Here is a 13,360-nt window from a genome sequence, read left to right as displayed (position 1 = left end):
CTTACTTTGAGGAAAATCTTGGTTCTTCCAATTTTCCAGTCTTCATCTTTCCCTAGAACCGCCTCAGAAATGTGAATGCAGCACCGACGAGCATCATCCTGCAGCTGATGGGGAAAAATCATTGTCACTGATTGGGGCTTGGTTAGAAATACAGAAGTTGCAGGATCTAAACATCTATGGCCCTGGCATTTCAAAGCATGAAGAACAGAAATTTACGAGGTCTGAGAGGCCTCAGGATTGAGAGTGACAAGAGCAGAAATGGCTTGGGTTTAAAGGGCTCCAGGACTGAGAGCAGGAGGAATGTTAGTGTTTGTTCTGAGAAGTTCCAGTATCCAAAGCCAGGGGCATGTTAATTTCTCAGCGCAGAGAGAGCTCAGAAATGAGGGTGCGGAGAATGAAAGTGTTTTAGATTTGGAATGATGCGCTTGGCTGGGATATTTTTAGGAATTTCAGGCCCTCTGGATCTAAAAGCATGAGCCATTACTGCCTGAGCTAAAGGGAACATGAACATGAAGAATAAAGGTATTTAAACCCTGGTTAGACATGTGCTCCAGTATATGTGAGCAGTGAGCTGAGACCATTTTAGGCTTAAAACCTAACTGAGAGTATATAACTCTCAATGCCTCATCAGGAAAAGTCCAGTTAGCATTAATCAAGTTCCTGTGGACACACCTGTTCTCGAGTGGACATTGGCAGCAGGACTCTGTATCTCTCAAAGAACTCTGCAAAGCTGTAGCGAATTGGATAGCCAGCCTTCCTAATCCGAATGGTTTCCATCATTCCGGAATAGCGCAGCTGTCGGATACACAGCTCCCGATCGAACAACTGAAAGGACAGACACATGAAGAAACTTATCACAGAAACAAATTGTTCATGTAACGTTCCTTAGAGAGCATCTGTTGACTCCTGCAGATACCAGGATGGTTTCAAAATGAGATACTATTCTCTTTTTAAATGGCCTTTTTTATATAAGTCAATGCACCAAATTAATTGCTGGTGTAAGAAAGGGACTTCTGCGGAGCTGCATATTTGCACATGCCAGCAGCAGAAATGATCCACTTACTTTGGGTCTAATTTTTCAAGGCCATTTCCAATTCCACATCTGCACTTTTAGACCCATGAGAAATTGTGGGCCTGCTTTTGTAGGTAGCAAATAACTGCAGGAACAATTTGTGACACTTATTGGTCTGACTTCCTAACTGATCCTGCAAACCAGCGAGATATCTACAGATCAGAAACTGCCCCTGCAAAATTGTGCCTGCATTTTATCAAAGGAACAAAATTAGAGATTAGGGTGAGGTCCTTTAAAAATCCACACCTTAAAGTCATCCATCATACTTTGGGCCCAGTGCTCAAAGGTGAGCATGTACACAGGACATCCCATACCATGGCATTCAGATTGCCAGATAGGTGTATGAAATGGGTAATTCTGAAGGCAAGACCCAATCTGAGCAAGCAAATATAAAATCTGGACATCCCTGAAACTTCCACCAAGAGTGCTTAACATCCCCACTGCAACCACAAGGGCTGAAAGAAACCAAGATGACACAACCCAGGCCCGGTTCACCACAGACTTCCACCTGTGTAGTCACTGACACCTCTACAAGTGGCTGTCAAATGCTACCGAATCAGCCCAGTAGGGTTGTACTCTCCCTTTGCAAAAGTGTCAGTGACAGCACAAGCGGCAAGACCCTGGAGCATCAGGCCTCACGTACTTTGGTCTAGTGCTATAGTTTTTGTGCATAGTTTGTTTTTAAAATGTCACTTTGAAAATTGTAACCCCTTAAAGAGCCTTTCCTACAAGCTGCAGAGACTAAGGGAGGGGAAGGGCAGGATTTCATGAACTGCTAAGTGTTAAGATCAGGGTTCTAAGGAGGTTACTTTAAGAAGTGAACTTCCTCACATCCTGAATAGCCAGCCCCAGAGGGTAGATAAGGGACAGGATCTCAGAATTCTTGCCTGATGTAAATATGAACAGACCATCAAGTACCAGTGAAGAGATACTCGCCATCTACTTTGAACAGTTGAGGGTGGGCAGGGTTTTTTTCTTCTTTGGTCCTCTATAGTTGTTGTTCTGTTCAAATCACACAGACTGAGAAAATAAAACATACCACCAGCACTGGCATGCTTACTTGTGGCTACGTCTGCTGTGGTGGGACATGCGCTGGCTGAGAGGTGCACAGTAACTGTAACTTTTCAGGGCTATTGGATGAAAGACGGATACACCCCTCCAAGTGACATCAGTTATGCCACAGGATCCCATCTTGCCCAGGCTGACCCACTTTAAGCAGGCAAGTAGTCTCAGTGACCTGTGTGGGACTAGTCACGTACTAACAGGTAAGCCCAGGCGTAAGTTGGCAGGGTCAGGGCCTTGGTCTGCATGGCAGTATGGAAGAAGTCATTCCATTATTGTTTTGTCGCAACCTGAGCCCTGTTCCCTGTTGGAGGTGAGGACCCAGTCTATCTCCCACTGAAGCAATGGCATCCTTCCCACAAACTTAAAAAGGGAGTTGGATCAGGTCTGATATGATTAGACCACTCTATGGGCTCAATTCGGCCAGGCACTGAGCACCTCTCCCAGGAGGTTCTGAGCACCCTTAATGCCTGCTGAAGTCAATGGGAATTGAAAACACACGGCAGTTTGCAAGAGAAGACTCAGCCTAAACAAAATTATGTGCTCCATTGAGGTAACCACAGCGCAGCCAGTGTGTGAGTCAATACACGACCAATTCTTTTTTTTTTTTAATTAGTATTTCTCTGTCTCTGGGCCAGATCCTCAGCTGGTGCAAGCTGACATCACTCCATTGACTTCAATGGAGCACTGCTGATTTACAGCAGCTGAGGAGTTGGACCTTTGTTTCCAAAACTAAGGTGGACACACATTTGTCAAAGGAGCTCAACCCATCCCCTGAATTTACATCTGCCAAACACTGGTCACTAGAGGCTTTGTCCAAAGCCCATTGAAGTCCTTAGGAAGACTCTCACTGACCGCGGTGGGCTTTGGGCCAAGCCTTAGTTGCCCACAGCAGGTTGATGCAGGTTTTTGAAAAGATGCAAGCTTGTGAGTGCAAAGCCCAAGTACATGTTTTAAATGTAGTCTGGCCATTGGCTAGTTGGGAGGTTCTAGTAAGGACGATCCCATCATCGCTTCCTAGCTTGGCAGATAATTGCACCTTGGCGGTGCTGGACCTTGCAACATAGAACTTAATTCCATTTGATCTAGGTTTTTCTATAGCCCACATCACTGCAATCTCTGAGCACTTCCTCTCTGTTGACTCAGCACATCAGCTGAGATAGCACAATGCTACTGTCCCCAATTCAAACAAAGGAACTGAGGCATGGATAGATGAAGGTCGCACAGGGAGTCTGGGGCCAGGGCCAGTCCAGGCACCAGTGGAGGAAGCACGTGCCTGGGGCGGCACATGCTAAGGGGCGGCATCATTCCGTCCATTCTTGGGGTGGCACAGTCCGAGCGGCTTTTTTTTTTTTTTGCTTTGGCAATTCAGGAGGCATTTTTTTATTATTATTATTATTATTATTTTTTGCTTGGGGTGGCAAAAATGGTAGAGCCGGCCCTGTCTGGGCAGAACCAAGTCTTGATCTCCTGAGTCCCAGTCCAGTGTCTTAACAGCAAGACCTTCCCTCTTCCCTTGTGACATTGCTCAGATGGCCCTTTTCCACTTTAAACACCAACACCTTTGTCCCTCAGTATGATCACTTTTGGCCCCATAGTTATATTTTTTCCCTTTCCTTATTTGTTGTTAGTTAAAACCCTCCCAATTCTCTGTTTTGCAGGCACAAGGGCGGCTTTTATAACATGTTTCAGTATATTCCTCATTCCTGGTTTTGCAATACATCACTCCAAAATCTTTTGCAGGGGCCCTTTAAAATTAAAGCCACTCTATACTATTGCCTTTTTTATTACAGCCACCTTAGAACTCCAGCTATTCTTGGTTAAGGTGGAAATACAAGATGCCATGCAGCAACTGAGGATTTCTGCTAAGTCACTTTCCCTCTAAACACAAACGTTACTGCGGGTAAGACGTTGATCTAGTATTTTTGAAGTATTACCAATGGCTTCTTGTAGTCATTGGGTTTGATACAGCGAATAAAGTACGGCTGGCAGCTCCCCAGGATTTTCATCAGCTGCTCCAGAGACTGTTTGAATTGACCACCTAATGTAGACAGGCGTTTGGTGGTATCCGAGCCCTGGAGAGAATAAGCACATACATGATTCTTACCTCCCATGGGCCCACTAATAATCTCGCTGTGTGTTCCTGGAAAGAGAAACACATTTTTTGACAGTCCCCTAATTTCTGTTTCTGTACCCACTAGGGGCCAGATCTGCCATCCTTACTCTATGCTGTACTTACCTGTGCCAGTAACTCCCCTGCGCTCACTGGGATTACTCACGTGAATGAAGTGCTGCTCAGTGTTCATGGGAGTGGTAAAGTCCTACCCATCATGTGTACCAAGGGCAAGGATCCTTCTCTGCGGACAAGTTCTGGGTATATTATAGGACCTGTCTTGGCATGTACCAGGTTATTATTGCAATGGTAATTAATATGTGTGTGCTTCTGAGCTTGATAGGAAACAGCATGTACGTAAGCAATACTGACCTCCAGGCTAGGCATTACCTGGCAGTTCATGCCCAGCTGGCCAGGCTCAGGGCCCACGGCTTCCCAGCCAGCCATTAGCCACAGAAATCTAACTCCAAGGTCATTATTGCTATTGTAAATAGTGAAATGGTAAAAATACACAGAATACATAGTGAAAAGTTAAGAGCTGATCTGCATATGGTCATAAATACAGAATTCTTATGCTTATAGCAACAGTGCCAAATTCTGCTCTCTGTTCCACTGGTGCAACTCCAATGGAAACGCACCTTTATTTTAGTTACTGCCAGTTTTGACCCGCCTAAGTGGGAGCAGAATTTTCCACAGTCTTTGTTACACAGAGCATTGTAGTAGGAGTTAATCTCAGCTTTCCATTGTGTTTAAACTGCACATTCCATTACAGTGACCCTCTGTTCAAATCATAGAATCATAGAACTGGAAGGGACCTTCAGAGGTCATCTAGTCCAGTTCCCTGCACTCAAGGCAGGACTAAGTATTATCTAGACCGGGGATCGGCAACCTTTGGCACACGGCTCACCAGGGTAAGCACCCTGGCAGACCGGGCCAGTTTGTTTACCTGCCGCATCTGCAGGTTTGGCCGATCGCGGCTCCCACTGGCCGCGGTTCGCTCCCCATTGGCCTGGGACGGCAAACCGCGGCCAGTGGGAGTCGCGATCGGCCGAACCTGCGGATGCGGCAGATAAACAAACCGGCCCGGCCCGCCAGGGGGCTTACCCTGGCGAGCCCCATGCCAAAGGTTGCCGATCCCTGATCTAGACCATCCCTGACAGGTGTTTGTCCAACCTGCTCTTAAAAATATCCAATAATGGAGATTCCACAATCTCCCTACACAATTTATTCCAGTGCTTATCCACTCTGACAGGAAGTTTTTCCTAATGTCCAACCTAAACTGCCCTTTCTGCAATTTAAGCCCATTGCTTCTTTTCCTATCCTCAGAGGTTAAGATTCCTACCTACAGCAGGGTTCCATTGAGATTGTTTGTTTGTTTGGTTATTACAGGGCTTCTTCAGAGCAAGGAGCTAATAACTGTGTGACAGAAGGTTTATTTGACGCTGGGGAACCACAGACTCCAATGACCCATGTTGCTATTACACTTAAGCAAATCCATTCTGAGCGTCATTCCTCTTTAAACATTCACACTTAGCATCTAACATTGAGCACTTCTGCAGCTTTACCTATGGATCAACACTGCCATCCCGTGGCCAAATACATGTACTTTTGGAAAATATTTCCTCAGAGTGCCTAAGAACAGTGGTTTTCAAACTTTTTTTCTGGTGACTCAGTTGGAAAAAATTGTTGATGCCCGTGACCCAACAGAGCTCAGGATGAGGGGTTTGGGGTGTGGGAGGAGCTCAGAGCTGTGGGGTGGGGCTGGGAATGAGGGGTTCAGGGTATGAGAGGGGGCTCTGGGATGGGGCAGGGGGTTGAGGTGTGGGAGGGGGACTGGGGGTGCAAGCTCTGGGATGGTGCCAAGGATGAGGGGTTTGGGGTGCAGGAAGGGGCTCCGGGTTTGGGGGGGGGCTCAGGGCTGCGGCAGGGGATTGGAGCATAGGGTTGGGGCACAGGCTTACCTTGGGTGACTCCCGGTCAGCAGCGGTGCTAAAGCAGGCTTCCTGCCTGCCCTGGCACCGCGGACCAGGCTGCGCCTGGAAGCAGCCAGCAGCAGGTCCAGCTCCTAGGCAGAGGCGCGTGGCTCTTGCCTGCATATACCCTCTGCTGGCAGTCCCAGCAATCAACATCAAGGCAGTGCATCCAGGAGCAACAGGGAGCAGGAGGAGGAGGGCCACCCATTGGTTTCTCAAATGCAGCCACCCATATTGCCACCCACCTCCACCCCATCACAGCTCAGGAGGCTGTGGCCGCAAGAAAAGAAACACTGGATTAGTTGCTGCCAGGGACTGGGGGAGCCTGAGAATAGCTTCTGGCTGGCTGCTGGGACCAAGTAGGTAGTTACTGGCAGGGACTGGGGGAGTGAGGAAGGAGCTTCTGGCTGGCTGCTGGGACTCAACTAAGATGGGCTACAGGGAAGCGGTCCAGGGAAACATATGCATCTGAAGAAGTGAGGTTTTTACCCACGAAAGCTTATGCCCAAATAAATCTGTTAGTCTTTAAGGTGCCACCAGACTCCTTGTTGGTTTTGTAGATACAGACTAACACGGCTACCCCCTGATGCTTGACACCAGGGAAACATAGAGCAGCAATTAGCAAAGGGACACAGCGAAAGGATTAAAGGTTGGGGTTGGGACCCAGAGCAATGAGTGGGACCGTATCCCCCCCCCCCCCCAGCCACTGAGGGAAGTGTCTGTTCCCTAAGGAAGGGAATTAGAGCTGTGGCATCGCAGGGAAAAGGGCTGCACTGGGACTGACTCAGTGGGGAGCTGTGGTCAGCGAACTGAGTCCAAGAGGGGTGACTTAGCAGGAAAGCTAGGGTCACTGAGGACTCAAGTAGAGGCAAGGCGACCCCAGGGAAAAAGCCCTCAAGGCAGTGCTCAATTCCAGAGTAGGAGCCTTGCAACCTAGCTGGACCAAGCGAGGGTACCGTGATGGGCACTGTTGTGCTGGTTAAAGACTGAGCCCAGGGAGAGTGCAGGATATGGGGGGACAGTTTGGATTGTGTACCCCAGAAGGGATTTGTTTGGTTTTGCACATAGACTGTGAGAGACTCGACCAGAGGTCTGAGTCCTCAAAGACCTGCCTGACAACTGCAGCAGCCGACGGAGCACTGTGAGTGGAGAAAATCGAGAAAAAACACACACTCGATCAGGGGTGCTCGCAAGAGATGAGTGCACCCCATTACAACCTTGCTATCCCATACAGCAGTATCTGGGACAGGGCTCCTAGGCTGTAGTTCACAGGACTCATATTTTATTCTGGACTGGTTGTCTGAATGATCCCATGCACAATGCCTGGGCTGCACAATGTTCCACTCCCAGATCACTTCCTATGATACTCTTAAATGATCCCACATGAAGTTCTGAGGTTTCCACCAAGCTATCCTGGGACTTCAGATGGAGAGGTTTTTTTTATCAATTGTCAGTTGTCTGCCTGCTCCTAGAGTTGTATTCACTCTACCGTGGTGCCTCCTGGTCACACCTTGCTTCAATTAAAAGGAGCTTCTGGATTTACAATGCACGCCTTTAGTCATGATTTTCTCCATGCCACCTCCACTCAGACAGACATACACACACTCTCCCTCTCTCTTAGACGGTTGCAGCTGGCATCTACCTTCAGACAGAAAACCAGGCACAGCTGAGGCAGACTCAATATAGACTTGTCAATTTGCTTCTGAGCATGCTGAAAAAGAAGTACAGCTCAAATGCTTCGATGCGAGCCTGAATGTAGCCTCCACATGGGCCATTCAGGGAGAGGAAGTCCTAAGGCCCCCTGTTACTCTGAGTTTTGGGTTGGCATCTCAGCAGTTTATGGCAATAACTCAGGATTCCAGTTGATCACGCAAGCTGTTCTACCAGCACACAAATTGCGCAAGGGAAAGACAGAAGAGTTTGCAGACAGAATGTAAGACCATTTGGAAGGCTGAAGATAATCAAGCACACTTCAGATTTTTTTTTTTTAATCAAGTGGAAGAAAACCAACCTTGAGGATATGCTCAGCTCTGAGATGTTTTATGCTCCCACGGCCTAGGGTAGCCATGGGTGTTTCCACCTGGAAGATCTGCCTCAGGAATTTGTTTTTGGAAGAGTAAACCAATTGCATTATGTTGGAGCTGAGCATGTCACGATTCTTCTCCAGGAAACCTGTGGGTCAGAAATAAAATAACCTCATCATCTGCGCAGGCTCTGATCCCAGGCTGCCACTCTAAAATAAACCTAATTTACAGTAACTTGCAACTCAATTTAAATGAATCCTCTTGCCTTCATTACTTCTGCTTGGCAAGCAGGAGGCTGTGTGTAATCTAGCACCATAGAGAGGACAATGACCCATGGTGCAGCTGCCTCAGGGGAGAGGCGCTCTCCTCTCTTTGCTTCTGAGGAGGACCGTTCTTGTACAGAGAAGTGTTCTCACCTTTCGACTGGTAATAGACAATCCCAGCAAAGTGGCTGATACCAAATTTGGTGTCATGGACGCTCCTCGGTGGGAGGTAGACTTTGCTTTTGCCATGATGGGAATTGATTTTGTTTATCAGAGTGGCGTCAGTGCCCTAGGAACAAACACAACCAAGAGGCAGGGGTGAAGCAGATTCTCTCTGCAAGCACTGGCCTCTACAGTGCGAGCAAAAAAAAAAATAAAATAAAAAAAATAGTGCTCCGAGATACAAAAAAGGGTTAAATCTGGACCTGCACTGGGTGATTGCACTGGAGTGGGAGGAGGGAAAGTGTTGTTAGGAGCTGGATCCAGCAGTAGGGCAAGGCACCATCCTAGAACTCTCAAATACACAGACAGGGCCTAGCTAGAGTATCAACTGGTACTTCACAGCACCAGTGAGTGTGTCCTGCTACCTTGGGGCCAGGGAATCACCCCCGCTGACTCCACTGAGGTCACTTGCAGCTGCTAGGAGATCCCCAAAGCTGTGCAAGAGGCAGGAAGAGTTGCTTGAGAGAATGTTCCCCTGGCCTCTTTGAGCCTTCCTGCCCAGCACAGGCTCGGTGGCACAGAGGCCCTCCATGAGGCTGGCACCGCTCTCCTTAGCCCGGCCCTTGTGCAACTCTGGAGGTTACAGACGGGATTCTGCCCTGCATAGCCAATCATCTGGGAAGCTCAATGGGTGAGTTTGGTAGGCTTGTAATCAGTTGGATGCTTGTCATTAAGCGTATAGTTTTCATTACAATTCATCAGTGAGGGGAAAAAGCCCACCAGGATAATGCTGTTGTTAAAGGGATGTCGTCAACAGCTTCCTCCTCCTTGGGGTAGCGGAGAGCATGTAGAATGGGCAGGGCTGTGCTCTTTGAAGTGCCACGGGCCCTTGAGATAATAAAGAGGGAGCAAACCCTTTGCTCTTCTGAGTGCAGGGACTGCAGTTGTGATTATCCTTTTCCTGGAGCATGCAGAGAGCATGGGGGATGCTCTCCAGCCTCTGTGCTCTTACCACCTGGCACAGCTGCATCATTTAAGAATATCTTACTAGGTATTTGGCCTAAAAAGCCAAAACTGAGGGTGAAGGCTGTGATGGTTAAAAAAATAGAGTGGAAGTGAAGGCAAATACATATATTTGTAATATTATAACAAATGGAAGGAAGGGGATGTTAATAGTAATGAATATAAATCAGAAATTAGAACTTGTAGAAAATTGATAAGGGAAGCAAAGAGACACAAGGTGGCAGCTATGGCCAGCAGCATTAATGACAATAAGAAGGAGTCTTTTAAATATAATAGGGAAAAAAAATCCTGACAATGATATTGGTTCATTACTGGGTGGAAATAGTAGAATTATCAATAATAATTCAGAAAAGGCAGAAGTGTTCAATACATATTTCTGTTCTGTATTTGGGGAGAAAACAGATGCTATAGTCTCATCCTATGGTGATGATAACATAATTCCCATTCCACTAGCATCTCTGGAGGATGTTAAACAGAAGCTACTACAGCTAGACATTTTAAAAATCTGGTCCAGATAACTTGCATCCAAGAGTTTTAGAAGAGCTGGTTGAAGAGCTTGCTAGACTGTTAATGTTGTTTTTCAATAAGTCTTGGAGAACTGAGGAACCAGAAGACTGGAAGAAAGCTAATGTAACAATTTTTTAAAAGGGTAAATGGAATGACCTGGGTAATTATAGGCTGGTCAGCCTGACTGTAATCCCTGGCAAGATAATGGAGCAGCTGATATGGGACTCGATTAATAAAGAATTAAAGGAAAGTAAGATAATTAATGCAAATCAACATGGGTTTATGGAAAATAGATCCTGTCAGATGAACTTGATTTCTTTTTTGATGACATTACAGATTTGGTTGATAAAGGTAAAAGGGTTGATGTAATATACTTAGATTTCTATAAGGCATGACATGTTGATTAGAAAACTAGAACGATATAAAATTAACATGGCACACATTAAATGGATTAAAAACTGGCTAACTGATAAGTTTCAAAATGTAATTGTAAATAGGGAATTGTCATTGAGCGGGTGAGTTTCCAGTGGGGTCCAACATGGATTGGTTCTTGGCCCTACACTCTTTAATGTTTTTATTAGTGACCTGAAAGAAAGCATAAAATCATCACTGATGAAGTTTGCAGATGATAAAAAAATTGGGGGAGTGGTAAATAATGAAGAGGACAGGTACTGATTCGGAGTGATCTGGATCTCAGTAAACTGGGTGCAAGCAAACAATACGCTTTTTATTTGGCTAAATGTAAATGCATCCTCCTAGGAACAAAGACTGCAGGCCATACGTACAGGATGGGGGACTCTCTATCCTGGGAAGCAGTGACTCTGAAAAAGCTTTGGGGGTTGTGGTGGATAATCAGCCAAACATGTGCTCCCAGCGTGACGCTGTGGCCAAAAGAGTTAATGTGACCCTGGGATGCATAAACAGGGGAATTTTGAGAAGGAGTACAGAGGTTATTTTACCTCTATATTTGGCACTGGGATATTTGGCACTGCTGGAATACTGTGTCCAGCTCTAGTGTCCACAATTCAAGAAGGATGTTGATAAATTGGAGAGGGGTTCAGAGAAGAGCCATGAGAATGATTAAAGGATTAGAAAACATGCCGTATAATGATTGACTCAAAAAGCTCAATCTATTTTAACAAAGAAAAGGTTAAGGTGTGACTTGATTACAGTCTATAAGTGTCTACATGGGGAACAAATATTTAATAATGGGCTTTTCAATCTAGCAGAGAACGGTATAACATGATCCAATGGCTGGAAGTTGAAGCTAGACAAATTCAGACTGGAACTAAAGCATACATTTTAACAATTAAGGTAATTTACCATTGGAACAATTTACCAAGGGTTGTCATGGATTCTCAATTGTCTTGTAATGACAATTTTAAAATCAAGTTTGGATATTTTTCTAAAAGATCTTCTCTCGGAATTATTTCGGGGAAGTTCTATGGTCTATGTTATACAGGCGGTCAGACTAGATGATCACAGTGGTCCCTTCTGGCCTTGGAATATATGAGTCTATAAGGGCCATAAATGATTCAGGCCCCGAAGAATTTTAGAGCAGCAATTCCTCTCACCTGTAAGCACTGTCTGGCACACAGTCAACCAGGGAACCATCTACAGCGTGCACAAAAGTTTTAATCTCATGGATTTTCCTCTTTGGGTTGCAATTGGAGAGGACACTAAAGGTAGTGAAGGGACTTCTGTGGGGAGATGACTTTCACTGGGTCTTACCAGCTCACAGTCCCTCCAGAAGAGCTTTCTAGGCAGCTGCCCTCTGTGTAAAACCAAGAGACCAGACAGAATAAGACTCTCACCTTAGGGAACTTGCTTTCTTCATCAATGAGGGAGACAATGTTCATGGGTTTGAGTGCGATCACTTCCAAAGCCTGGTGGTTGTCTGTGAAGTCAATGTGGCTCCAGGAGATGTGCTCCGCAAGATATTCCTCCTGCTCCAGCTTGAAGACATGGCGCACAAAGAACTGCTGAAGGTGCTCGTTGGCAAAGTTAATACAGAGCTGCTCAAAACTGCAGGGGAACAGCATGGGGAATCCACTGTCATCTCCATGTTACCTGGTATCATCACTATCACTGGACAGTATTATCTGATACTCTATATTAGATACATGCACACAGGGAACACTGTTATAGTTTAGGTAATACCATTTCACACTGTTAACGAACACTCCTGGTGTATGTTGTTCTATCTGGGCACATATCACCATGCCCAACAACTCACATGCAATTGACTCCTTCTTCACATAGTGTGCGGCTGGCAGGACAGATTGTTTCATTTTATATTTTGTTTTGTTTTTTACAGAGACCCTTAGGAGCTTCCTGGTTGTGTGCCTAGCCAGCCTGTATGTGCTTAGCTAGCCTGTATAGGTGTGTGATCAGATTCCTCTTACTCTTGTCCTCTCTGCCACCTTCCCTCCTTTTGTTTGTCACTCACGCATCTTGCATCTGGTCTTGTAAATGCTTGGGGGCAAGGATTTTGTGTGCTGGTGTGTCTGCACACCATGAGGCCCTGATCTGGATTGTGACCTTTGGGAATAATAAATAGTATTATTTATTATTGATTATTAGGCACAATCATAATATAGCCAGATTTATCACATATTCCATTAAAGGTAGCATACAGAAATGTGATACTGATCACATCCTCCCTGGGCTTTATCCCAGGTGTAGAATCTTTAGTACATTAACATGCAGACCACCAGTGGTTCATGGTCTGCACAGCATTTGCTGATGATCTGTGGAAAGCTGGCTGGTTATATGGTTCTGGCTCTCCTCCTTGTGTCCTGCTGGTTCCCTACCAAAGAGCCTCAGTGCCCCTAGAAGGAGCAGGACACAAGAAGGCAGAGGGAGCCTAGCAAAGCCCCAGGCTGCAGGCCTAGTTAAGGGCCCACAAAGGGTACTAGCAGGGTACCTGAAGTGGAGCAGTGCTGGGGAAGAGCAGAGGGAGCTCCAGCCTAACAAAGCCCCAGGCTGCAGGCCTAGTTAAAGGCCCATGAAGGGGTACTGGGGCTGCAGAGGGCAGCCCAGAGATAGGCAGAGGCAGCTGGTCCAATTCCCCTTGCCGATGATGAGTGGTTTATAGACCTCAGTCTGTCCCAGGGAGTGGGGGCTAGATGGCGACTGGCAGTAGCCACTGAGGCGAGGTG

The 13,360-nt window shown here is 46.3% G+C and overlaps 1 protein-coding gene across 1 annotated transcript in view; it reads right to left on the bottom strand.

Annotated features, from left to right (window-relative positions):
• MYO7B (myosin VIIB) overlaps nt 1–13,360 on the bottom strand; it is a 94,189-nt gene that overhangs the window by 51,577 nt on the left and 29,252 nt on the right. Inside the window, exons 13-18 of the mRNA XM_054040408.1 lie at nt 12,014–12,224; nt 8,661–8,796; nt 8,232–8,392; nt 4,072–4,209; nt 673–825; nt 6–104 (exon numbers count right to left, since the gene is read on the bottom strand). Of these exons, the coding sequence (XP_053896383.1) occupies nt 6–104; nt 673–825; nt 4,072–4,209; nt 8,232–8,392; nt 8,661–8,796; nt 12,014–12,224 (898 nt within the window). The remainder of the gene's footprint in view (nt 1–5; nt 105–672; nt 826–4,071; nt 4,210–8,231; nt 8,393–8,660; nt 8,797–12,013; nt 12,225–13,360) is intronic.

This window comes from Malaclemys terrapin, chromosome 9 (genome assembly GCF_027887155.1).
Source record: "Malaclemys terrapin pileata isolate rMalTer1 chromosome 9, rMalTer1.hap1, whole genome shotgun sequence".
Classification (NCBI taxonomy): domain Eukaryota; kingdom Metazoa; phylum Chordata; order Testudines; family Emydidae; genus Malaclemys; species Malaclemys terrapin.
The sequence above is the reverse complement of the archived record's forward strand: the minus strand, read 5'-3'. Positions and strand labels throughout refer to the sequence as shown.